Source organism: Prinia subflava, chromosome Z (genome assembly GCF_021018805.1).
Source record: "Prinia subflava isolate CZ2003 ecotype Zambia chromosome Z, Cam_Psub_1.2, whole genome shotgun sequence".
NCBI lineage: Eukaryota > Metazoa > Chordata > Aves > Passeriformes > Cisticolidae > Prinia > Prinia subflava.
The window spans coordinates 29433573-29460032 of record NC_086283.1 but is presented as its reverse complement, the minus strand read 5'-3'; the positions used below and the strand labels follow the sequence as shown (position 1 = coordinate 29460032).

General features: G+C 40.0%; 1 protein-coding gene across 9 annotated transcripts; it reads left to right on the top strand.

Moving 5' to 3' along the window:
* Positions 1 to 25888, top strand: PRRC1 (proline rich coiled-coil 1). Of its 9 annotated transcripts, XM_063422635.1 has the most exons (12): positions 1 to 159; positions 325 to 385; positions 2758 to 2876; positions 5157 to 5204; positions 6270 to 6386; positions 9280 to 9657; positions 10814 to 10971; positions 13154 to 13256; positions 16272 to 16435; positions 17891 to 17994; positions 20969 to 21071; positions 22997 to 25888. In XM_063422635.1, the coding sequence occupies exons 5-12, from the start codon at positions 6290 to 6292 to the stop codon at positions 23204 to 23206; spliced, it is 1317 nt and encodes a 438-aa protein (XP_063278705.1). In that variant the 5' UTR covers positions 1 to 159; positions 325 to 385; positions 2758 to 2876; positions 5157 to 5204; positions 6270 to 6289; the 3' UTR covers positions 23207 to 25888. The 9 variants fall into 9 exon arrangements, with proteins under 9 accessions (XP_063278705.1, XP_063278708.1, XP_063278710.1 ...); XM_063422638.1 differs by lacking the exon at positions 2758 to 2876; XM_063422640.1 differs by lacking the exon at positions 5157 to 5204.
* The last annotated feature ends 572 nt before the right edge of the window (positions 25889 to 26460 follow it).

Below are 26460 nucleotides of genomic sequence, written 5' to 3'. Positions count from 1 at the left end.
TGGACCCGGCCGCGAGAAACGTGGCATGGCGCGGCGGCGCTGTCGCGGAGGATGCTGGTAGTTGTAGTCTGAGGAGGCGCCGGACGTGGCTTCTTTTTCTGTATCTCTAGGACGGAAAAGGCTGGGAAGAGACTGGACGGTTCTGCGGGATCGGGCTCGGTGAGGGCACTTTTGGCGGCGCGAGGAGGCGTCGCGTTGTGAGCCGTTGTGCCTGGTGGCGGGGAGGAGCGGCTGGAGGGCTGGGTCGGGCGGCGCCGAGGCCCCGAGCGGCTGCGGGAAGTGCGGGGCTGGCCCCTCGTGTTCTGACCCGGCGCGTCCTTGCAGGGCTGCAGCGGCTCCAGCGCTCCGAGTGCCCCCAGCGCCGTGTTCCCAGGCTCGCTGTGAGGTGAGGGTCAGGGAGCAGCACTGCGCAGAATTCCCGGTGCGATTTATCCCTGTGCTTCGCTGGGTCGCCGGTGCCGTCCTGCTGCTCCCTCCGGTCGGCTTTCCTCCTGCGTGCAGTCTGGGTGCCGGGTTGTTCGGAGCCTCGGGGCGCCGAATTCCATCCCTGAAGCGGGGAATGGGGGTGCTGGTCCTGGTAAAATGCCTGCGGTTTTATCCTCACCTTCGGCAATCTGCTAATGCCGGATGAAAATGGTGCTTTGGGAGCTTTATTGTAGTGTCTCTAGAGGCATAACTTGTTCTTTATGTGATTTATTTGGCTTTATTATTACATAAAAACCCCACATTACTTCCTTTGGGAGATAACCTCTGAAAGTACTGGAACTGTCGCATCACATCCTGTGATGCCCATACCCTGGAAAAACGATGCGTGCAGATTGTTGGCATAGGCTGCATCAGGCTGTTTCTTTGGTGCTGTTATTTCATGGCATTGCTGGACGGTGTTATGCAGTTCAAGATCAGTAGTTCTCCCTCTGCGGCCCTCACTGGTGTGTGGTGTTCAGTGAGGGGTTTGTGACACGGAAATATTTGATTGCAAAGGGAGGAGGGAGACGGGGTGTGGTCTGCTGCAAATCCTGGGGGTTGGCAATGGCATGAAAACGTGTGAGATGAAATAACTGGAATTCTAATGATTCTGATAAGGCAAGCAGCCTCTGGAAAAATGGAAATTGCTGGGTTCATGGTGCCTGTGGACTCTGTCTGCACTAGTAACAAGGGAATGCCAACAGCCCTTGCTGTCATGCCTGGAGTTTCCAGCTGGCCTGGTCTGTATTAGTTCTTATGGACACTGGTGAAAAGGCTTGTTTGGTGTTGCTTTTCAGGGTTTTTTTTTGGATGAAAATGTTATGCAGATGTTGTAGTTAATACAATTTATGTGAGGAATATAGAATCACAGAATGGTTTGGGTCAGAAGGGGCCTAAAGATCATTCTGTTCCACCCCGTGCCATGGGCAGGGACACTTTCCAGTATCCCAGGTTGCTCCAAGCCCTGTCCAGCCTGGCCTTGGACACTCCCAGAAATCCAGGGGCAGCCACAGCCTGTCTGGGCACCCTGTGCCAGGGCCTCCCCACCCTCACAGAGAAGGATTTCTTCCTAATGTCTGACCTAAACTTTTATTTTGAGTATTTTTCACTATTTAGTGATAATTCAATACATCAGATTCTGCATTAAGCTGTACTGCAAAATGTGTAAACTAGCACCCTGCACAGTTATTTGATTTGTGGATTTTCTAGTTCATTTCTCATCTTTGAGGTGTCCATGTTAACTTGGAGGAAGCACAACTTAGACAGAGCCCCAAAATAATAAGTGCACAGTATTATTTACCTGGTGCAATCAGATTCATTATGAATGGGGGGAAAGTTGACCCAGCTTCAGTTTTCTACTCTAAAGCCTTCATCATGAAAAGTTGTCTACCCTCTCAGTTTCAAGTCAAGGGATGACCTCGCACACAGGTGCATTGTTTGAGGTATGACATAAGTGAAGAGCCCAAAGTCTCAGGGTATAGGAGAGTTCGGGGGGCTTGGTTTGTTGGGGGGGTTTTGTGGGGTTTTTTTCCCTCTCCTGGTTTTCCCTCTCTTTAAGGCTTTGGACTTTGGAACAAGTTGTTCAACACCAGGTGATTAAACTGATGATCTCTCTGTGCACTTTCTTTGGTATCACTGAGATTTCATGTGTCCTTTGGGACCTGCCTACATTTTCCAGACCAGAGGCTGAAGGAAGTTTTATGCCTTTAGTGCTCTCCCTTTTTGGGAAAAAGTGGGGAAAAAAAAAAGCCAAACCATGAGGGACTTTTCAACTGAAAGTTTTAAATATATTCAGGGTCTACTTCTGTTTTGGTTTCATTTTTTGGAGAGTGTTGTCATTTGTTTGGTGTTAAGTGCACCTTATTCTGGACTGTTGTCAGCATGTGCTTAGCCACGTAGCAGTGTTTGCAGCATGTCAAAACTTAATTAAAAGTTATGCCTACTGTGATTAAAGTCAAAAAGTTTAGTGGCATTTCAATTTAGTGTTCCAGCTTAGTGGTTATGTTTCATTTTAGGCTCTATTTAGAGAGCAGTTTCCCCTCTTACTGTGCTTAAATGTATTGTGGTTTCTTTTTGTGGGTTTCTCGGATTTGTTTGTTTATTTGGGGTTTTTGCTTTGTTTTGTTAGCAGGAGCACCCACTGAAATAGAAGGGTCAATTAAAGATGACTGAAAATACACCTCTTTGTAAACTCTGAAGTGTAGCTGATTCTAGAGAATGTGTTTTTATCCACATGAAATTTGCTAATTTCCATTTGTAGGTTATCATTAGCTGTGAATTTCTGTATTGCAGAGTAACAACCTGAAGAATGATTCTGAAGTGTGGTTAAGTCGTTAAGATTATTGCAAAACATTAGCACATATGTAATTACTTTCTACTAAACTAAAGTGAAAAGATGAATAATTTGCCAGGTAAGCCTCTAGTCTCTAAATCAAATGATTTACTTCCTGCTTTTAGCATAAGCCTTGTTAAAAATTTCAGAGTTTTAGCCTGGTTTTTCCTTCAGTATACACAGCCTAATTCCCTAATTTGGGAGTTAGATTAATAACTGAGATTTGGTGTTAAGTTAATGGATGAAATTCCTCTGGGGAGAATCAGTGGAAATAGTTCTAGAGACAGACATTGTGGGTGTACTGTATTTTCTTTGTGTAATATGAGAGAGTTACCATCATCCCTATAGTGTCTTCGTTGTATGGAAAAGGAGGGGTTTTTAACCAAATACTTGATCAAACAAAATTCATGCTTCTACTTCCTAAAGGGTTTGTTTTAGGGACGACTGATGACTGGAAATATCTTTTTTCTCAATTGCTCTTTTCCATATCTCTTGTTTTTTATTTTGGTTTAGAAGCAAACCAGGATTTTCTTCTAGTAAGACGTGGCATAATCAAATTTGAGGTTTCTGGTCACAAATCACTAGGTGGCAGTACTGATTTTGTTTTCATCTAATCCATGTGCTTAACTTTCCCTGTCTCTGGGATTCTCCTTTGTGCCTTCAGTTTAGTAAAGCAAAATGTTCTAGTTTGCAAGAAGGCACAAAAGTCACTTCCTTAAGAAGTTAGGCTGAGTTTCCAGGTGCTTCCTGTTGCCAGTTATGTGTTTGTGGCTTGCATTATGAAGAGTTACTACTACAGCTTTTGGGTTTGTTCTCAAATCACTGAGAAGAATGCCTAGTTTTGCACCCAGCAGCCATAAAGGAACTGTAGGCTGATCCTACTGGGAAAGTTTTCCCTGCATATTGATATCCCTGAGGGAAGCTGGGGGAACTCCCACTGGAATCTTTGTTGGGGACTGAACACTGTGAATAGGTCCTTTTTTCCATGGTTTTCTCCTTCCACCCATTTCTCACTGCTGGTTTTGCCAAGGCCAGTTATGTTCATCAATATCCTGTAGGATCATTTTAGTCATCTGTGATGCTGGATTATTTTGTCACTGTGGGCTATCATCTTCAAGTTACCCATTGTACTTTCTGCTTTCCTTTTGCCTATTCCCATGCCTGGTCTTTACCCTTAATTTTTTTCTTTAAATTATTTACTTTCTTCATGAGGCAGTACCTGCAAACCATAACTGGATCACACTGAATAATCAGTGTACAGAAAGCTGTTGTTTGTGCAGGCTCCATACTAGTCAAGACATTGTTTAAGTCAGTTCCATATGGGATTTTTATCATATTTCAGCAACTGACTCGATTTTTTGCACACTTGGGATTACTGTTTCTGTTCTTAATCTTTCTTATTGTAAAGTTAATAGTGAGAAACAGCTTCAGAGTTATTTGTATTTCTGCTAATTCCTGACTTTCCAGATGTGAGGTGGCCTTTTGGGGGGTTGCTGCTTCTCCATGCCCCCAGCACCACTACTGAAATAGGTTTCTGAAACTTTGAAAAATCCCCTCACAGAGTTTTTGGAAAGCTGCTCTGTGGAACTTTACCAGTCATTCTGCATGGCCACATTTATTTTAAGTAGTAAGCACCTCTCAGCAGACTTAATCATGGCATTAGGTGAAATCAAGCAGATTGGAAGACCCCCAAAGAAATCTTTCTAGGGTTTTGGTCAGTGATTACTTTAATTGCACAGTGGAATTTTTTTTCATGCTTTGCAGTGTATAACTGGAAGAATTACTTAAGAAATATCTCTGTGCAGAAGAATGTAAACTCCTGTAGATTGATTAAAAGACAAAAACCTGAAATTGCAAATTCTTGCCTTTAGTGAAGTTTAATGGAAGACTCTGTATTTTTTTTTATGTCAGGATTAGGTATACTTTACAAGGACAGTCTGTTCCCCACCAGGCACTTACTAACCCTTTTGTCCCATCTGAAGAGAAGCCTTTATGTGAATTGGAGGTGTTCAGAACCCGAAATCCATTGGTCATAAGAATTTCTTGAAGAGTGCTGAACATAAGCCACATTAACTTGCTTTCAATGGCTGGGCTGAAGCATTTTATCCTGAATCACTTAATGCGAATCCTACTGATTTGTCCGAGGCTCTGTGGCTTCTCCTATGTGATTTTGATGCTTTCATATGTTTTTGAAACTCTTGGTGCACTTGTCAAGACTGACATTAATGTCCTGCTGTCTGGATTTTTCAGTTTGGTACTACTAGTAATCTTTCCTTCATGTTAAAGTAAGAGTTGTATATACCTTTGAAACAAGGATGAGAGAATGGCAAAATTTACTTTCGTTTTTTTTTTTAAATAGAGAAAAGCCCCTGCATTTGTGTAAGTGGAACTCTTTTTATATACACATGTGAGTAATTTTAGTCATCATATTATCTAAGCCTTTTCCTCTGTGAATTCTGAAAGGGGTTAAGCTGGTAGTTCTCAATAGCCACTGATGTAATGTATATGGTGGAAAATGTTTTGATCCTATCTATTTACACATATATAGACAGATATATATAATTCCTTTCTACAAGAGTTGTATTTCAGTAAAATTTCTTTAAGGACTGCTACTTCAGGGAGTGGTACAGGTAGTTTACCAGACTTGTGAGGAAGCAGGACTTTTTGTAAACTGCTGCTGCACTGAAGTATGAAAATCTCCTGGTGTTCATGAAAATCTTAATTTTTTTCCACTTTTCTTCTTCTACGACCTTTTACATTAATCTAATATTGCTAAATAAGCATGTAGGTTAATGTTTTTAGCCTGTAAGTTAAGTAGTATTATAGCCTATAATTACATAGTATATTTTAAAGGTTTATTCAAATATGTCAGAAGATTTTTCTGGCCTTCAAAATAAAAACCAAAGCCTTCAATTATTTCCACTTCTGTTAACATCACCAGAGAAGTGTGATATATGAATTTTACAGGAATTGGCTATACTGGTAAACTTGGTGTAAATTAATTTTAATTCTGCTGGAAGTAACAGGTCCTGGTTTGCATTACTACAGCTCAACAATGCAGCAAAATTGCACCCTGTAGTTAAGTTTTTCTTGCAATGGGATATATGGGCTTTGTGATGTGTAGTTACTTCTCTATTATTACTCTTCTAAGTACTGTCAGTAAATATATTTAGGAAGCAATAGCTGGGCAGGCACAGTGAGGATTTTAGAAAGAGTCTTGGAGTTTGAGGTATTATCACAGGGCTAAAAATGAAGAGAAGATACAGGAGAAGGGGGACACACTGGGTAATTTTGTACTTGGGATAAGTCGGTGGTTTTGGTTTTTTTTTCCTATAGTTAGCATTTGAATTACCTGCTCTGTTCAGGAATGTAAATAACTGTTTTGGTTTGCATTTGCATTCTAATTTAAAATTGCTTCCCTTGTTTCTCAAGATGCACTTTATGTATTTTTTTTTCTTTTTTCCTCTCACAGCTTTTTGTAGCTGAGGGAAGATGATGGAAGAGAGTGGGATAGAGAGGACTCCACCTGGCACACCCCCTCCAAGCACAGCAGGGGAGGCTGCTGCTGCTGCTACACCTGTGACATTAGGTACAGAAACCTTTATTCATGTCTTTTGAAGCACTACAAAACCAGTTGCAATCAGCATAATTGCAGTTCTCTTCTCCAGGCTAATTGGATGGATTTAAATTGTTTCTTAGTCATGGAAGTGGGCTCCTTATCTGTAATACATCTGATACCACACAGAATATTTTAAACACGTCTTTTATTCTTGAAACTATTTTAGGAAGTGATGTGGATGCACTTGTATTTTGGAAGGATGCAGGGCCAGGGAAATAATACCTTCCACTGCAGTCCACAGTTAGATGAGCAGCATAGAAGGGAGTTAAAACAGATTTGTAGTCCTCTAGGGGATGGTGGTAAACCTGAATAATCCCTTGTGCTTTAATACTGATAGAATCCCAGAATGGTCTGGGTGGGAAAGGACCTTAAAGATCATTTTGTTCCCTGCCATGGGCAGGGACGCCTTCCACTATGCCAGGCTGCTCCAAGCCCTGGTCAGCCTGGCCTTGGACACTTCCAGGGGATCCAGGGGCAGCCACAGCTTGTCTGGGCACCCTGTGCCAGGCACTCCCCACCCTCACAGGGAACAATTCTTCCAAATATCTGACCTAAATCTGCCCTCATCCAGTTTAAAGCCGTTCCCTCTGTCGTGTCACTCCACCTCCTTGTAAAAAGTACCTCTAGCTGTCTTGTAGCCCTTTAGGTACTGGAAGGTGCTCTAAGGTCTCACTTATGGGTGGTAATCAGAACTCTTCTTCTGATTTTTCAAGATTCAGAACACCGTATTTGAGTACTAGATACTGAATTTTTTTGTACACGTGGTATTGTTGAGTCAGACTGGTGCAGTCTCTCTTGTCAAAAGGAGGAATCAATTGAGATTAGCCCACAACATTAAATGGGTTCTAGAATAAAAGCAAAAATTTTTAACTAAAACTATGGAAATATAACCTATGATGGAGCAGTTGCTTTAACTAGGATAAAAATGGATTCTGGAGTAGGCTTGCAGAGATGTTACCACACATGAAATGTACTCTCTGCCTCATTCATACACAAGCAAAGAAACCAGAGCCAGAAGTGCATGAAGTACCACAGGATGTTGTCAATAAATTTAATCTTATAAAAATTGTCTTTAAATAGTACATTTTTGGTAGTATTTTCTACTTAGGTAGGAAGTGACCATGAATAATTTTATTTTTTTTCATATGGCACAGAGTTTTGCTAGCCACCAGTGGCAAGGTCTGTAAAAGAGTTGTTGAAATTGATGTGGACATGAACTTTTTTTTTTCCAACAACAAGTCTCAGATTTGCTGGTGTTTTCTGTGGTGACAAGAAGCTGTCAGCAGTGTAGTACTAGCCAATATTTTCAAAAAAATATGCACTCATAATTTGTCCCATCCAGGTAAAGATGACACTTCAACAAGGAGTGATACAGGAAGTACTTTTGTAAGAAAGTCATGTCTTTGAGAAACCATATCCAAAACTGGTGTTTGGAAATAACTTCCATCATTATTCATTCCTGTACGTGTTGCATAAAAACTGTCAGATCTGTAGACATTAACTTGCAAAGACAAATTTCCTGACCTGTGTAGGCATCTTCCCAACAGTTTCCCTGGGATTTGAATGTAGTCATTAAAAATACAAAATTGCAGTGTGTTCATCGTGCAGGGGCAATTGATCAACATCAGGGAATATGAAAATTTGCCAACTGAATTTCAACTAAAACTTTTGCATGGTTTGTAGATGGGAATGGAAAATGAGTGGCATGATACAGCTAGCACAGCCAAGGAGGCAATTCCTCCATGTGGATCTCTGTGAGGTGTTTTTCTCAGCCCTTAAACCCAAGCATCACAATAGTCTGAATGCAGAGCCAGACCTTTAAATTCGTGCATCATGAGGTGTTAAACGAAGATGTGAAAATTACTGTGGTTTCTTCAGCTGCTCAGCTCAATCTTTAAAAGTTACTATTAGTGATGGTATTACATAGTTTGTTAAACATTCTTACTGAACTATCTTATTATATTGATAGTACATTATCAAAACAATTTCTGGTGGAAACAGAAGATGTTTTATACTCTTAAATTATTTTTGTTTGTTTTTTTGTTTTTCTCTCATAATTTTTAAATTTTTGTAATATTCGTAGAGTGGTGCTTATAAACAATATATAAATAAATTTTACACGGGGGAATGGATGCTCAGAGGTTTTTTTATACTACTTGGTGTGTTTGACCAAGTTTGGAGACCACAGCATTAGTGCGACTGGCATATCATTTGACTGTGATGGTTAGGCTTAGGCCAGTGAGATGCTTAAGCTGGTTTAGCATGTTACTGCCATCAAAAATGGCAATTTCTGTTTTTCTGACTTAATTTCCTGGCTAAATCTGGTTATAGACAGGAAAATTGCCATATCCAAGGACCAGCTGAGACAGGGAGAGCAGAGGGATCAGGAAGATGAGTGCCAGAAAAGATAGGGCTGCCTTATTTTCAGTCCATTTTACAGTACCACACCTCTGAAACAACTCCCATCCTCTTGGATATTAGGAGTGTGTATTTTATTCCTGAAGATGGTACCTCCTGCATTATCAGTTGATGCAGCAGTCACTCAGGAATAATGGAACTAGGTAGAAATTTCTGAGGCAGGTTTTAGCTCCTGTAAACTCAGTAGTCAAATGTGGAGTTCTCTATTTAAGCTAATGACAAGTGGGGTCATGCAGGAAGAGATGTGTTTAAAAAGATACTGGCCCAAGGACTAAGTGCCTTTGGTGCTGAAAAGCAGAAGTTTCAAATTCACTTTGAATGCAAAAAACCCTGACTGGTTCAAAATTATTTGTGAAATGCCTGAAAAATGATATAACTGCATCTCTGAGATTAAAGTTTCTAAAAAAGTCTTTTTTCTCTTTTTTTTTCCCCCTTGTTTTTGTAGCTTTGTCCAGCCCCCTTGCCACACCAAGCATGCTATCTTCTCCTGCCTACTCACCACCCTTGCCAGCTGGAGTGTCACCAGTTCCTCCTGCCATGATGGCCTCAGCCTCTCTTCCACTTGTGCCTTCTGCAACCCCTTCTACTATTGCACCACCCCAAAGCCCTGTCCCACCTCCTCCTGCCCCTGCAGCTTTCAGCACCCCTGTGTCCCAGTTCTCTGCTCCTCCTCCGCTGAGCTCTGCTGCTCTTCCTGCACCTCCCATTGGTCCCCCCATTTCAGGCTTTTCCATGTCTTCCACCTATGATATCACCAGAGGTCATGCTGGCCGAGCACCTCAGAGCCCACTGATGCCTTCATTTTCTGCACCTCCGGTCACAGGTAAAACTTCGTTTATTTGCTTTCCTGTTTGTGGGACAGGATGGGGGAATCTCCTGGGTGGCTGCTTTATTCTTCTGGGTAATACTTCATTTGTTGTACTCAGAAGAAGGGATAATACATTCATAGTCAAGGACAGAATCCACTTTAAGTTCTAGTGGCATTCAGGTTCACAGGAAAATCTTTGTTTCAGAATTTTTATTTTTGTTACCTTGCACAGCAAAGCCCAGCTGAGTAGCTTTCCTTCAGCTCAGAGAGCCACATTCAACCATTGTATTTCCGCAGAACGACCATCACAGGCTGTGAACTCATAATTTTTAGGGGTTTGTTCTGAAAATCTTTCTCTTAACAAGCTGTCTGTCACATGGCTCCAGCTTCTGTTTTCTTGTGTTGCAGCTACAAAATTGCCCTGGGATAGCTAAAAATACATACCTACCATGCAGGCAATTGGTGTGGTTGCCGAACTGATGTAATTTTCAGCTTGTGGAATGGAAACTTGGCTCCTCAGCTGCCGTTGGGCTAAGCTTTTATTGTGATTGGTGATACCGCTTTTAAGTAGTATGTATTGGGACAGTGTCTAAAAAGAGCGATCAGTTGTGCAGTGTAAAATAAAAATAACTCTCCATTAAGGCTAGTGTTGGAAAATCTGTTAAAATAAGCTTGAGTAATGGGGCAAAGGGTCTGACTTTATTTTTCTACTGCTTTAGTTTCTTTTGTTTTTCTTTAAAATGTGTAAAGCTTCCTCTTTTTTCTACTATTATTGATCTCCAGCACTTGGTGTTAGAAAATTGACTTTTCCTGTTGTATGAGAACATTTCTCTATTTTTGGTTAGAGACTAACACTTATGCCTCTCTTTACTGAGAGTTTATTATGAAAATTTGAATACAGTAAAAAGAACTGCTTTTAAATTAGCATGGTAAGAAAAATAATTGTTTAACTTTGTACATAATATGCAGGCAGTCTCAATTTTGTTAGCAGATGTGGTTGCATTCAATAGATCTACTAGCCTTTAACAAGCAGAATTGTTATTGGGCCTTTGAGAAGTGAGGTGAATTAACCTGGAATTGTTCTATTATTCTTGCTGTTTTCCTATTAAACAATTGCATGTTGCTTCTAAATAACAAATTAAACACTGTTTTTTAATCTTTCCTCTTACAGGTGTTTTGGCAGATCCCATTACTCAACAGGCAACTTTCTCATCATCTTTGTCTCCTGGGGCTGGTTCTGCAATCACTTTTCCTGAGGAGCATGAAGATCCCCGAGTATCTACTGCCCAGAGTGGAGCACCTGCTGGAGGACTCTGGGGGTTTATAAAGGTATGGGGTTTGTCTGTTATCTTTATGAGGACTTACCAATTTGTCCTGACCACAGGAAGTCATGTTGCACTCTTTAAGTGCATGCTACTATAAATCTTTTATTTTTTCCAGTCTCACGTGCAAGGTGTCTGTTTTTAATAGTGGTGTTTCCTGAAACTATGCTTTTACTTCTCTGTAGAAGAGGGGGCACTGTACTAATGCAGGTGTTCTAGCTTAACTTTTATTCCCATGATAGGAACTTGTGATAGAACCTGTTACATATGGATACGTTCTTAAACCAGGTTAAATTCTAGAACCCTTCAAGGCCTGACAGGCATTTTTCACTTCACAAAAACTATATGCAGAAAAAGAGAAGTCTGTTGTACCTTATCTGAATGCTTTGCATATCCCCTTTAGAACTTCCTAACTGAGTATGATTCCTGTGGGATGCAAGTCATGCTTGTTCTGTAACAATCAAATTATATTTTGTCTTTTTTCAAGGACAGACAAACTGCATGTTTTTTTCAATCACAACAAAGTGTCTAAGGTACTTAGATTATTCTGCTAGAAGGCATGGAATGTGTAGTGCAGAACACAGATACTCCTTGGGGTGCCATCTAATCGGACAGAGGAAATAAGCAGTGACATCAACTAGTAGAATTTCATTAGCCTGTATCCCTTCTGTAAGTAGCATCATGAAGATGGTGGCAAAAAGATCTGAGGGCTGTCCATCAACACTGAGCTCTCTTCAAGAGCAACGCCACATTCTGTCCCATCTCACACTGAATGTGAAGGAAGAATAAAGATTATTGTCCTAGTGCACTTGAAGAATGTTGGTTTTCAATCCCTTTTAAGCATGAAAACCTGGCAGAAAAAGTTGTGTGTGACTTGGCAGACCGAGCCCTCCATTACTCCAGTGATACGGTCTTAAAGACGAAGATTATTTCTCCATCAGTACAGTGAGACCAGGGTAGTCATGCTGCCATTTTCAGGGAGAAATGTCTTCTCATGATCATAAAAACCTGTTTTCCTTCTTCCTTTGAGTAACAATGTTTTCCTTGTAGTCTTATATTCCTCCTAATATTTGCAGTAGGTGGCAGTGTTTTAGAAGAGAACATTTTACTTGTAACATGATTCTGTAGCCTTTTTTGGAGTACTAGAGCTTTTGGTTGCAAATTAATTGAAAAGCCAAGCTCATCGATGTTTTAATGCTGTCACTAAGATCCAGAAGGTGTCCTGTTTCTGTTCATGGAGCAGGTTTGTATTATTGACTCCAGTAATAAAGATTTTGATTGCAGTATCAAGCATTCCACATGCTCCGTATATTCAGTAACCACTTCTTGAGAATTTCTGAAGTGAAAGAATGAGGAATCATTAATTATAATGAAACCGTCAAGTTTGTGATGTATGTAAGCCCACATCAGTGTCTGTGCTTTTTAAAGATGAGCCAGAATCTGGGACATGCAGTGGTAGTTTTTACAGAAATATATCTTCAATTTCCAGTTGAAGAGCTCATGCAGTAGTTGCCACTGTCACCTTTATTTCTGTTGTTGTAATTTGATATACCCTTTTTCTCTGGTGTTGTTAAGAAATCATAGACCTTCCTTTCAGATTTCCTTCACGCTCAGTAATATTGGAAACTACAGCAGTCTAAAGTTGACATATTATTGGTCTGGAACCAAATAGGACTGTTTCAGTTTCTTCAGTCATTTAAAGATGCCTGCACAGTCTTTCCGCAGTTCCAAGAGTGTTTTCCACAAAATTGTAGCAATAACTTCATGTTTGGGTTGGTGTAAAAATAGGGATTATTTCGTCTTGTTTGTGTTATACAGATGAACACATAAAGGCATCTTTATGTTAAAGGTAGAAGCAGTCTCAGTGTTCGAGAGCCATCTGTATAATGACTTTATGTTCGTTAGGCAGCCAGGATGCTAATTGGAGAAGCACTGCCTGGCTTTGCAAGATGATGGGGCTGTTTCTGCATTTATGAGGAAGGTAATATTTAAACTTGAGGTTGTAACAGAAAAGCCAGGCACTGATAGTCATAACCTATCAGCAGTGTTTGTGCTGAGTAATGCACAGCAGATGTTACAGAGCAGCTTAAATTTGGTGGGTTTTTTTGAACTATAACATTTTGAATTTCTTGAGGAGGAAAAAAAATCAACCCTGAAGATAATACAGAAATGTATTTGCTTAAATTTAGGGTGTAGCTGAGAATCCCATGGTGAAGTCTGTTCTTGATAAAACCAAGCATTCAGTGGAGACCATGATCACAACGCTGGATCCTGGCATGGTCCCATATATCAGTAAGTGTTTATGATAAACCATCAAGTATAGCTTGTAAATGCTAGAGAAACTACTGCAATAGCACACTAATTCTACACTTGAAGTGTAAAAGCGTTTGAGTTACAGCTTGAAAATTAATAGGAAAGAAAAGCTTTGTGTTACCATTTTTCATTTTACTGAAAGATGCTGCATGTCACATATAGCTGACCTGAGAGTAAAAGAGGGAAGCAAAAGGCACCATTTGTCCAGGATGTTGGTTTGGGTTGGGTTTTTTTTTGGTATGGTTTTTTATTCCCTAGCAGCCTGATAAGCAGCTCTCCCTCCTAGGTGTGCCAGTACTGACCTTGCTCTGCCTATGAAAAGAGCTGGTCAGCAAACAGCTAAGACTGAGAAGGAACCATTAAAATTATTTTTTAAATTGTTTTGTTTTCCTGAAATGGTTTTTTTTTCAGCTGAACCTATTAGGTGACCCAGCCAGCTACTGCTGCACTTTTGTTCTACTGCAGAGGACAGGGGAAGATGACCTAATTATTGAGTAGTAGTTCATTGTCTTACATTTAAGGGGAAAATTTCCCAGCAGCTGTCTAGTGAGGAGATGGTGGGAATAAAACCAGTGAGGCTAGCCAGCAATGCCTTGTAAAGGTATTTCAGCAAAGTAGCAGGATGCAATGCAAAGCTACAGTAAATGTTGATCATGCACAGTTTGGCAAAGTATATTTAGGGTTTCTGTTGCAGTCATGACTGTTCCTTTTTAGAAACAGGATCTGTCAGTATCCTGGATAGTTTGACCTAGTGTTTATTGATAGAACAATTGTATCTGGAGGAGGAAGTAATTCTAATAAAATGCTTTGTCTGTAGGATTTTGGTTAAGTAAACTAAGTCAGTGGTTTCCTCAAAGCTCTCTAAAGTCCTGTGTAAAGGGGAAGCATGTGTATGTATCTTGGCCATTTATGTATTGCATTGGTTTTGTAGTTGCAGGTTGTGAAAATGGGGCAGAGGTTTGTAATCTTAGCCTGTACTTCCTAGTAGAAATGTATTCTATAAAAATCATGTCCTCAACAATAGCCCCACTTCTCTCTGCTCTCCCTCCATTACTGCAATGCCAAAGGAATTTCATGTTTCTTATGCCAAAACTTGAAATTACCAAAGCTTCTGGATAGGTGGTTAACTTTATTTTTTTTCCTCATCTGAGCCAATAGTATTTCTGTAGTTCTTTGTTGAAAAGAGCTGAACTGTTTTCATTGGCACATTGTGAGAATGTCATCAGAGCTGCACTCCTGGAATAGACAATTTCTATCTAGACAGGAAATGGTCACCTCATAAACATAAACAACAGTACATTTACAACAAAAGACAACAGGGAATCTTAAATTAAATATGGAACTGTCATTTTAGTTTATAATGCACAAGATACAACGAAATTTCACATTCAGATGTCAGAGCTTAAGTTGATGTAACAGTTCTGCCCCTGAATTTCCCAGGGTGCATCTAATTCCTTCATTTGAGGTTTCCATTTTACTAGATACACAAATGGTTTCTTTTAACCCATGTAATGTCTTTGTTTCAGTTCTGTAGTATCTCTAGTGAAAAAAGATAAGGTTTTGATATTTGATGATCCATAATACAGAAGAATATATTCTGCACCCAAACATGAGGCACAGTTGGCATTCTTAAAATTGTTAGGCAGTAATTTACTAGATATGTTATGGATTAGTTTTTAGTTTCACTAAAAGCTTTTTAACAGTATTTCTTTTCCTGAGCAGTGAGGCAAGACTGACTTCAGTAAACGCCTGTAGTCAATTTTAAACACTAGTTTAATTATGTTAAATTGATTTATATCAAGAAGGAATCAGTGCAAAAAGATACTCTCAATTACTTTTAGTTCTGTAGTTGCACAGCATTTAAAACAATTGCGCCAAGTTCAGTGATCTGGACACCTAATTCCATTCAGCAAAGCAATTGATAAATAAAAGGATAAGAAATTACCCTAAACCCCAAAATTAATAGGTTTTACTACTGTTCTAGCCTATCTGGTGATTATTCATAAAAATGATTCCTGTAACTGAGGTCTGCTGAGTAGTACGAGCCAAATAGTTAATTTGTTTTTTCATTAGAAATTAAGTTTTGGGTTTACCCTTATCAGTGGGGGAACTTTTCTTTAATCAGGATAAATACTGCAAACTCTGTAAGCTCGTATGGTTGATGCAGTTTACTTAGGCAGCTTTCTCTGATGTCATAGTCTGCGTTTGAGACAAGATTCAGCTGTTCTTGAGAAAGCTTCTCACAGCAGGGATGGGTTTTATGGTGTGTTTCTGCACAATAGAAGTGATCCAACTGTAACAGACAAATGTGAGGTGTGATTGAGTCTTCTTTAGTAGTTTTAGATTTCTTTTAATTCATGAATTGTTTTGTTTCATTATGAAAAAGTTTAATGAAAGCTCCTGCTTCTGTATGGAAATACACCTCTATGGCAAATGTTTAGAACTGTGTACAAGTTCCACAGATATTTAATATCTAAAAAGAGCAATAAAATTACACCAAAGTTCACATTCCAAGGACAACTAAAAAGTAATGAAAGCCTTTCTTTTAGTTCTTGTATAATTTGGCACCTGTTTGCTGGATTTTATGAGCTGCATCAGCATTCTTGATCCCATTTGTAGGAGTTTGCAATATTCCTTGCTGCTTCACAGAACACCAAAACATCCTTGCAAATGAAGGTCTGGAGTTATTTTCCTAAATCCCTGTGAATTGTCATGTTGAATGAGTGGCATGATTTTTTTCAGGTGCTGAACCTGAAAATAGGTCAGTGCCTGCTGCCTGTCTTTCATCCTTGTATCCCTTAGTTATTCATCTGAATTTCAGTTGCTAACTTAAATGACTTCTGCTTCATGGAAGAGCTATTGTCCATGCATGAGAAAGAAGAAAGCAGCTGGAGAAGGTGTCGAACTGTATTTGAACTATCCAGCAATGGGAAGGAAGAATATTCCACATGTGGATGTATTTTTTACAGATCATTTTACAAAATTATTTTGCAGGAACTGGGGGAGAGCTTGACATAGTGGTTACTTCTAATAAAGAGGTGAAAGTTGCAGCAATTCGGGATGCCTTTCAGGAAGTCTTTGGGATGGCTGTTGTGACTGGAGAGTCTGCACAGTCCAACATTGCACCCCAGCCTGTGGGCTATGCTGCAGGCTTAAAGGTAAGTTGATATATCATAGTAGCAAAGAGAAATTCATCCAGAAGGATCTCATTTTCTTGTAAAGTGATGGTCAATTTTTGGGACAGGTAAACATTTTCTTTGCATATTTTTTGGTGTTTTGGTTTTGTTGTTGTTTGTTTGGGTGTTTTTGGTTTTTTGTTTGGTTTATTGTTTTGGTTTTGTTTGATTGTTGTTTGGTTTGTTTTGTTAAGTTTTGGGGGGGTTATTTTTTTTGTGGGGTTTTTGAGTGGGTTTTTTTTTTAGTTGGTTGGTTGGTTTTGTTGTATGGGGGTTAAGTGGTTTGGGGTTTTTTGTCTTTTTTCTGTCAATTTGGATCATAGATCAGTTTAAAGTTCTCTGTTTGAAATATTTTTGAGGTTTCCTGCAAACATGTTTGCAGCAAGTGAAGAGTATTTATGTCTGTGTATTTTGCCATTTATGTCAGTTTCCTTATACTGTCATTGATTGCCATCACGTCTTGCATATGTGGTGGTATTACTGTGGTTTTGAAGTACATTAGGTATTTTTTGAATAGTCTGTTACCAACATGCACATAATGTTGGAAATGTTAGAAATTAAAAGAAATTGTCCAAGACAGATTTTTTTTCTCCCCAGTAGATCAAAGACAGTTTGATCAACACTTGATCTTCCTGAACAGATCTGTGTTCTCTTTGAAAAATAAGAATTCACTGTGCAGCCCTGCAAACTGTTGTGCCGGCCCAGAGGAAGGCTTGGCAAAGGTTCTTTCACCAGTTCTGGCCAATAACTGAAAATTCTGAAAACAGCTGTTTCATCTTCTGTTTACTAAATGTAAGCAAAAACTAATGAAAACGGAAGCCTTTCCCCCTAACTGTTGTGGCAGTGTTTGCAGAGGAGTAAAGCCTGTCCTCATAGCAGTGTATTTGTTATCTGATGCAATTTTATATTGAGATAAAACAGAATAATGTGCATGTTGTTTTACTTATTTAGCTCCTTCAGTGTGTTGAATATTTCTGTTACAACTTCAGAGGCATAACCGTTTTCAGGGGAATAATTCCTGTGTGTTAGCTGGATATGTACCACAACAAATGGATTCTTTCCCTTGCACTTAGAAAGTTGGTCCAAAGGTCTTAAAGACTCTAAACACAAGAAGCCTTAAGTTGTAAAAATGTCAGAGTAACACAGATATACACTGGTGCTTTAACTGATAGTTAAAGCTATCAGAGGTTGGGAATTTTTTACGTACTACCTGGGGTATTTTTCTTGGAATGTAAAAAACCTAAAAATATTTATTTAGCTTTGTCATAGGTGTTGTTACTGTTTGGGATTCCTGGCCATTCACTAGTTTAGGTTGTTGGGTTTTTTCCCTATTGAGTCATTTTGAAAAGTGTGTTCTAGGGTTCTTTTGGGATTGATCTGCAAGCATTGCACTAAGCTGTGGTTCAGTTTTGTCTAACAGCTTGTGTTGCCGCTCAGGGAGCCCAGGAGAGGATAGACAGCCTGCGCCGGACAGGAGTCATCCACGAGAAGCAGCCTGCTGTGTCAGTGGAAAACTTCATTGAGGAGCTGCTTCCTGACAAGTGAGAACCTTAAATTTATTCCAGGGGGGTGGAGACGCGTTGGAAATATTCCTTGTTGTCTCAAAGCCTTTGTGAGGGGAGGGGAGGAGAAGATGAAACAATAGAAGAGGAGAGGATTTGTCTGAAGTATTCTGGCAGACTTAGTTTTGGTCGTGATGTTCAGCTTTCTGTCCAAGCATCTTGAGGCCTTAATATTAAAAAAATCCTTGTCAGGTTTTTGTAGCTTCACAAGTAAAAACACAGTGAAGTGACATAAACTGAAAAAATTAAGGAGCTGTAAAATTTGGAATTTGGCTAATAGTTTGTGCACTGTTGAGTGCATCATTCCTTCTCTCTCTGAAATTGTATCAGAGGAGATATTGGGAGATATTCTGCCCTTTAGAATTCTATGGTTTTACCAAGTAATGTATTTTTGTTTTCCTTTTACTGAGAATGTACTTACTGCATCTAACTTGTACTGCACAGACATAAAAATGGTGTTTCAAAATGCATTGTTACTTGATTTTGTAACATGTTGTTTGACAGCAGCTCTTGAAGCAGCTTTATCATTCAATTCCAAAACATTAGGGACAATGCTGTGTTTTTCGTAATACAAACTTAAATAGTTTCCTTCTACTGGTTACCATGTTTGTACATGTCCAAAGGAGAGGAGTTTCAAGGAATCACCCTGTCGTGGTTGGGGGGGGAGGTGAATTCCTCCAGGGGGATGTGGGCAGTCTAATCAGTGATCAGCTTTTCTGCTGGCACCTGGGTTGGTCACTCAGAGGTTTGGACACGCCTCTGAGGACACAAAGAGTTAAAAGCAGGAGTCTGAGGGGCTGGGTCTCTTTTCGGATCCTGGTTTTAGCAGAAGGACGTGTCAGGCCTCCTTCCCCTGCCCGGCCACGAGGCTGGGTGGGGGAGGGGAAACACGTGGTCGGCTCAGGTAAGCCGGAGCCCCCGGGGAGGGGGGAGAAGAGAAGAGACAGGACTGGAACTGAGCTGCCCCGTCCAGGATGGAGGGGTGGAAAACTGTAGAAGTGCCTTCTGTGTGTGCTCACCCCCTCCTCCCCCCAAACTCCGGGAGAAGGTGCTCAGCCACGTGGGGGTTTGCCGAGCCTGGGAGTGCCTCCGCTTGCAGCACCCTGCCGAGAAGAAACTGTTAACCCTTGCTTGGCAGAAAGAAACTTTTCTTAGACATTGATTCTCATGACTGGTAGTTTTTGGAGAGAGGGAAGCGGCCTGGGACCGAGATGATAAAGCATGATTAGAAGGAACTCGATGGAAGAATGAGAGGAGTAGCCTTGGAGCTGGACTTTTCTTGCATAATGTCAGCCATGGACTGAACATGAGTCTCTTTTGAACATAAACTGCATTTTTGGGTAGATGCAGCTGCCCCTTGCTTTTGCTACAGTGACTGGCACTTGAAGAGTTAGAGCGAGCAGAGAAAAAGAGGGGGAGGGTGAGGTGGTGCCCTCTGCCCTCAGGGCAGACCTGCTCCTGGAACCCTGGCCCCTGGGTAAAAAGGGGGAGAGCTCGGCATGCAGCATCCTTAAAAAGCCCTGTATGTAGTTTTGGCCTATGAGACAGCGGTGAGAGCGCTGGACATAGGAAAAAGAGAGTGTCACCTTAGCAGACTTCTCCGGGCGGTGCTATGGGTGACATGGAAACACATAAGGGGTGGACCCGTGTTTTCTGAGGAACAGTCTGTGGTGCAAGAGAGACTCCTCTCTCCCTTGCTGAATTGAAGATTAGTTTGTTTTTGAGTGGTGATTGTTTAATCTAAAACCCAGGGGTTGGTCTGTGAAGAGCGATGGGTGGGGAGGTAGAAACTGGGAGAAGAAATGTTCTAAGAGGTTTTTATTTCTGTCTCTGTGTGTGTTTAAGAGTATTTCTGTCCCTGTTCTTATGTAATTAATAAAGTTTTGGTGGGGTTTTTTTTGTTTTCAAGATTTAAGCCTACTCTGCTCTGTTCCTGATCACATCCCACAGGAGTTGTTAGAAAAAAAACATATATTCATGAGTGCACTAACATCTGGCCAGTGCTAACCCATGACACACCCACCACTACTAATAATGTATGTCATAGTTACTCCTCTGCAAAAAGACAGTAAAACACCTAAATCAGACTAGATGGAAATAAAAACTAAACAAAAAGTAAAACTCTTCCTACTTTTATTTATTTAGAAAATTCCTCATTCATATTGCACTAAAAATACTAAATGTAAAAACAGAGCAAAAGGAGAGTATCTGTCAAATAAATAAATAAAGCCCATCACATGCATAAAAATGCAAACATTAGAAGACAAGTAAATACCAGTAACTTCGTTATTGTTTGGAAGCAAGTGATATTTAACCACCAGGCTTTCTCAGACTTTAATAGCTGCCAGTCAAAGCATACCAGTGATCTATTCCCTGATACAAAGATGATGTCCACTAAACTCTTACCATGAAGCTTATGTGGCACAGGCAGGCAGAAATGTTTGTCTGAATAAATCATTGCTACAGCATGAGACTTTCCAAAAAGTCTTCCAAATGTAGAACATGAATGATAAATAGACAATTTTTTAAAAAATTGTTAGGGAAGGTTTTTTTAATGAGAAATGTTCTTTGAAAGATTGAGTGAAAACTGTAGCAGAATAACTGTGGCTAAGGGATTTTCTCTGCCCACATACTTACCCCTCCAGCTTTTTTTTTTTTTTTATTTCTATGTTTTATGTAATTTGTATTTCTCTGTATTTTATATATTTTACATATGCATACACATGCACTATCATAAGAGATAGATAGATAGATAGGAGGGGACAGGATGAGAAGTGACACATGCAAACTTCACTTGCAAAATACCACATTGCTTTGATGAGTTTCATTATTCCATTATTACTACAGCTGTAATAGAGCTTGTAAAATGTTTGTAATTCAACTTTTAGCATGTTGGTTTTCAATAGAGTGATACTCAGTACTCACAAATACAACAATTTGCACATCACTGCAGGTGGTTTGACATTGGATGTCTAATTATTGAGGATCCAATTCATGGAATTCACCTGGAAGCATTCACCCAAGCAACACCAGTGCCTTTACAATATGTTCAGCAGGTGAGTTTCCAGTTTTCTTACTAATTAACAGCTGAGATGTAAGACTGAAGTTTTAATTTTAATTATGATGTCAGTTCTCAGTGGAAGTTATTACACTTAAATGTTTTCATGTATGCTGTGAGGATACAAGATATTTTTGCATCATGTTTATGAATTAATCTTTAGACATTTGTAGTAATGCTTTTCTTAGTCAAGGGTCTCCTTCTGCAATATATGTCACTTTGAAGCACAAGTTTTACTCCTCTATTTAAGAAGAAATACTAACCAAGCAGGCAGCAAGCTGTACTCTCTAAAAACTCATTCCTAAAAGCAAAAGATTCCCATTTTCCAGATTAATGCTTTGACTTAAGTCCCTTATCAACACACAGTCCCACCTAAAAGACAAGGCTGATTTCAAATGTGCTATTCTGACAAGGATGTAAAATTCTGAAATCAAAAGATTTAAATCTTGGAAATACTGTAATTCATTTGATTGGAAGTAATGGCATGAACTCCACTAGTGCGCAGTTCTGTCCACCAGAACATTTCATGAGGGGGTTTCTTTTTCGTTGGGCACAGACTAGGAATTACTCCAGTCACTGCATGTTGCATGACAGTAGATATGAGTTGTGCTTTAGTTAACTCTGGCCTGAAAATTCTTTTAAAATAAATGTTTCCATGAAGAATTTATAACCAAAACTGTTTGGGGTTTGATCTTCAGATGTTATTTTGAGAGAGCAAATGGTAACTTCAGGGCTTTCTTCAGTACACTAATTTCAATAAGGTGAATGTTTGAGGGATTTGTTTTAGTTCTTATTTTCCTGAGTTCTTGCAGCTTTGAAAAGATGATGATTAGCAAAAGGAGAAATATGTCTCTGTCTCTGATTTTACAAAATGCATTCCAAAAACCATGCAGAAAGACAGAAAAAATCCTTAAAGGCCTCTTGCCAATCCAAACTATTCTGCATATTCTTAAAAACTTATATATGCTGTTATTGTTGCAAAACAGTAGTTCTAGGAAGGCTGGAACACACTGATGAACTTGATCTGCACTGGACATAGACTAATCCAAATTAAAATCTGTATGAACAAGGATGCCCAGAATGAGCATCCTACCAGAGAAGTCCATGATACTTTCCCCAGTGTTCCCCTTCTGGTTTCAGTTGCAGATCAGGAGAAGGGCTACAGATGTCATTTATCTGGACTTCTGTAAAGTCTTGGATGTGCTCCCCCAGTCTGAATAGGAGATGGATTCGATGGGTGGATTGCTCAGTGGATAAGGAATTGGTTGGATGGTCGTGGTCAATGGTTCAATGTCCTGATGGACGTCGGTGACCAGTGGGATCCCTCAGGGGAACCATATTTGGACCAGTGTGATTTAATATCTTCATTAACGACATAGAGGGATCAAGGTCCCACAGCAGGTTTGCAGGTGACACCAAGCTGAGGATGCAGTGACACCCCCAAGGGATGGGGCCATCCAAAGGGACATGGACAAGATTGAGAAATAGATCTATGGGAATCTCATGAGGTTTAACAAGGCCAAGTGCTGGTGCTATCCCTGGATCAGAGCAGCCACAGGATCAGTCCAAGCTGGGGATGAACAGATATTGTATAAATATTTATTTTTATTGATTTCATCTGTTGGCTGTTTTAGAAAACAAAACTACTTCCTGGTAGTGGCGGTATGTCTTCACTCTCTTAAGTATGCAATTTTAATTTATACTCTTTAGATGTTGCTTGGATCATGATACATAGAAATCCAGAAAATTGGCTAGGCAAATTATGGGGCAGGCTGAAATTTGATTCTCACACCCTTTAATTTGTCACATAGGTCTGTTGATACAAGAATGCTTCCTTGCAAAAGTTGGTTAAAGCTGAAGACAGAAGCAAATCTACTAATTCTAAGGTGTTTCAGTAATCCCTTCTCACACCTTTACACGCAGGCCAAGAGTCTCACCCCTCAGGACTACAGCCTGAGGTGGTCAGGGCTGCTGGTGACAGTGGGCGAGGTGCTGGAGAAGAGCATGCTGAACGTGAACAGGACGGACTGGCACGCGGTGTTCACAGGCATGTCCCGTCGGCAGATGATCTACAGCGCGGCCAAGGCCCTGGCAGGGATGTACAAACAGCAGCTGCCACCCAGGACCGTGTGACAGCGGTGACACCCTCACACCAGGAATGCTGGGTTTGATTCTAGGATCAAAGTAAAAGCTGTGTGTTCCCATTCTCAGCAACACAGATTGTAATTTTTACTCTAAACTCTTTCTACTTCTTGATAAGGTGATTTCCAGCAGTGGAACTTAGCAATTGCAATTTTTAGCTAATGTGTGATTTCCAGTATGATTCATAAAACAAACATGTATTTATGACTGATACGAGCAGCATTGCAGTTTTCTAAATAGAATGTGCTGTGGTGGGGACACCTTACCAAGCATTTCCTGAGATAGTTAGTATTCTTTCTAATGGGGATATTTGTTTAGCTATTTCTATTCTATTAGTAATATAAACATGTTGACAGCATAACATGTATGTTAGAGATGCATTTCAATCCAGAGAGACTTTCTTCTGTATTCCATGTGTTTTTTGGGGCATGTGTTTAGGGGATACGTAACACCTCATTGAGTTGGTGTCTGTATATAGTTCTCAGGAGCTATTCCAAGTACTCTCTACAGCATGTAAGAGTGAGCTGCTGAAGAAGAGCACAGATCCGTGCCCTGTTAGTTGAAGTCGTTGCTAAATAATTCTGGATTCTTATTTTCTATGCTGCATCTTTCTGCTTTTCATGTTACAATAAATAAATTCGTGGCCAGCTGAAGAACCACAGACAAAATTTCAAGTCACTTCAGTGGGTTTTAGATCAGGTATTGCACTCCCCACATGAAATCACTGCAGCAGTTTCAATAACATGATCTACTCCAGTGCTTCCAGACAACATCTGTTATATGTAATTATGTAATTTTTTTCTATGTAGTTACATAGATTAATTATGGAAAATTGTGATGTGTATATCACTGGCTTTGCTATTCTGTGTTTTGTAAACATTTCTAAGTCTGAAAGCTTTCATGACGTCATGAGCTCACTGTTTCTCATGTAAGTTTTTGGTAGTGTCTGATTTTTTTTTTGTGGCTATAAATATCCTCCATCCATGCTCACACAATCTTAAATCTTTACTTAGAAATATGGAAGTAATTGTGAAGAAAATATTTTGGTAATACTTTTTTAAGAAAAAAAGAATAAACAAATACTTTTTGTTTGCCTTAAAGAAACAAAGATAAAGCTTATATGGCTTTACCTTTCTTAGATGCTTTCAAAGAACATTTTTTATACAGTATACTGTTGAGCCAGCTCATATTTGTGCCCAGTGAAAACCTATTTCCAAGTAATATATTTGGCCTTAATTGGCTTACTCTGTAAAGCAGTTGAATAAATGTTTTCCCTAGAGAACTGCATCTATTTAAAAGGCTTGTTTTTTATTACAGATGGTGAACATATTTATTGAAGTTGTATTTGCGTGGTCAGTTTGCAGATTTGTCACATACTAAACAAGCAAACAGAATCCAGCTCTCAGTCTTGAGGTCCCTCATTGAGACTGCTTCTTTCTGTGTTAAATCAAAAGGGTGATAACAGGGAGTTTTCTTTGTCATTATGCAGTGAAGGCATCTGTGCATTTACTGTAATTTCAGTTTGCAGTGTATAACAAGTTGAATGCTGCTGTTTTATCCCCTGCTTGCAGTATCTGTAATGCTAAGGAAGACGACATGAAGTCATCAATAGGTTTAGGTGCCTTGGCATGACTTTAAACTGAAGAGGAAGGACCCTTTTCTTTCTCCCTTTCCTGGCCCTGGCCTTCACTTTTTAAGAGGTGAGAGGAGTAGAGGAAGACAATGTGGTCAAGTGAAATCATTTTTCTCTGGCTCAGTGAAGTGTCATGATTTATTTTTGACAGCTCCCAGGAGAATGAAAATGCAACTACCAATTAGTTCTTTCCCTCTGGGGAGCATTATTTGCTTCTGTATTGAAAAATAACATTGTCACATGAACACCATGAGCTCAGCTTCTTCCCTGAGAGGCCAAGGGAAGGAAAAATGTGGACTATGATCTGGGAGGCAAAAAAGTCAGAAATTGCTTCCTGAATGGAAGCCTTGCTCACGGTCTGAGTTACATGGATGAATTCTGAACCAGGTTATGGTGATTGTTCGGCTTTTTACTACCCCTAGGGTTGTGTTGTGGGCAATAATAAGAGAGGATGCTCAGCAGGGGCATTAAATTTGTATATGTTGTAGTCCAGGACATCCCTCTGGCCACCCTGGAGGGTTTGGAGACCAGACAGGGGGGTCTGGGATCTGTACAAGGGGGTCAGCCAGCCTCACACAGAGCCCAGGAGGACACTGCCTCTGATCCCTGTCCATGGGAGTGAACGCCCACATTGTATGAAGAATCACAAGCTGAGAGAATTCAAAATAAGTAGTAGCTAGTTTATCACAGAGTATGAATGTAGAATTTAGGATTTTTAGTATATGGGTTTGCAGAGGCAAGATGGAAGAATTGGGGAGTGGTCCTGTCCTTCTTGTTCTTTTCCCCCATTTTCTGCTGAGTTGTATCACAAGGATTGGTTTAGAGTAGAAATGACATGTTAACATAGGTAGTAGGCATTGGTAAGATTTTGTAAATAAAAAGTACTTTGTGGAGGGTGGTTGGATCAGAGAAATGGTACAAAGGGTCCAAGACCCCCTGATCCGCCCAGTCTGCAGCATGTCCTGCTCTGCTGGGGACACCTTGCAGAGCTGGGAAAGAACTAAGAGATAATGAAGAATAAACAACCTTGGAAACATGCACTGGCGGACTCAGCTTGTCTTCTCTGGCTCTGACATGAGACCTTTTGGGAAAGAGAAGCTCGAAAGCCTTATTACCTTGGGGAACAGCAACCCTGAGAGAGAGAGTCCTGAAAACCTTATTACCTTGGGGAACAGCAACCCTGAGAGTATACAGATCAATTTAGAAAAGTAGAGACACTTTGTGCATGTAACTTTTGTTACAACTTTCAACTGCCACATCATGGCAGGGGATGACTTGGAGGTGCAGCTGCAGAAGCCATTTCTGCTAAGTTTGCTCCAATATGAGTGTCAGAAGAAGCCAAGAAAGCTACTACGTGTATTACAACTATACTACCATTTTTAAACTGTGTTTCACATAAAAAACAGCCAAGCTCTTTGAGTTTGCAGTATATTAAGAAGACCTGTGAAGTTCTTAAACTGAAATTCTTTAAAATTCGTGAACAAGCACTTGCTGCTGCTTTTATTGAGAAGTCCCTGCTCATTTCCTGGCCTCAATTTTTCAGCACAGCACTACCCAGAACAGCAGAGCCTATTAGAAAAACCATGGATATAAAATTCCCCACACATTTCTG

Excerpts from the sequence above, each read along its gene's own strand:
- PRRC1 (XM_063422633.1), top strand. The coding sequence starts at position 6,290 with ATGATGGAAGAGAGTGGGATAGAGAGGACTCCACCTGGCACACCCCCT. Across the intron at positions 13,257-16,271 it reads TGGCATGGTCCCATATATCA|GAACTGGGGGAGAGCTTGAC; the intron begins GTAAGTGTTTAT and ends ATTATTTTGCAG. Across the intron at positions 21,072-22,996 it reads CTTTACAATATGTTCAGCAG|GCCAAGAGTCTCACCCCTCA; the intron begins GTGAGTTTCCAG and ends CTTTACACGCAG.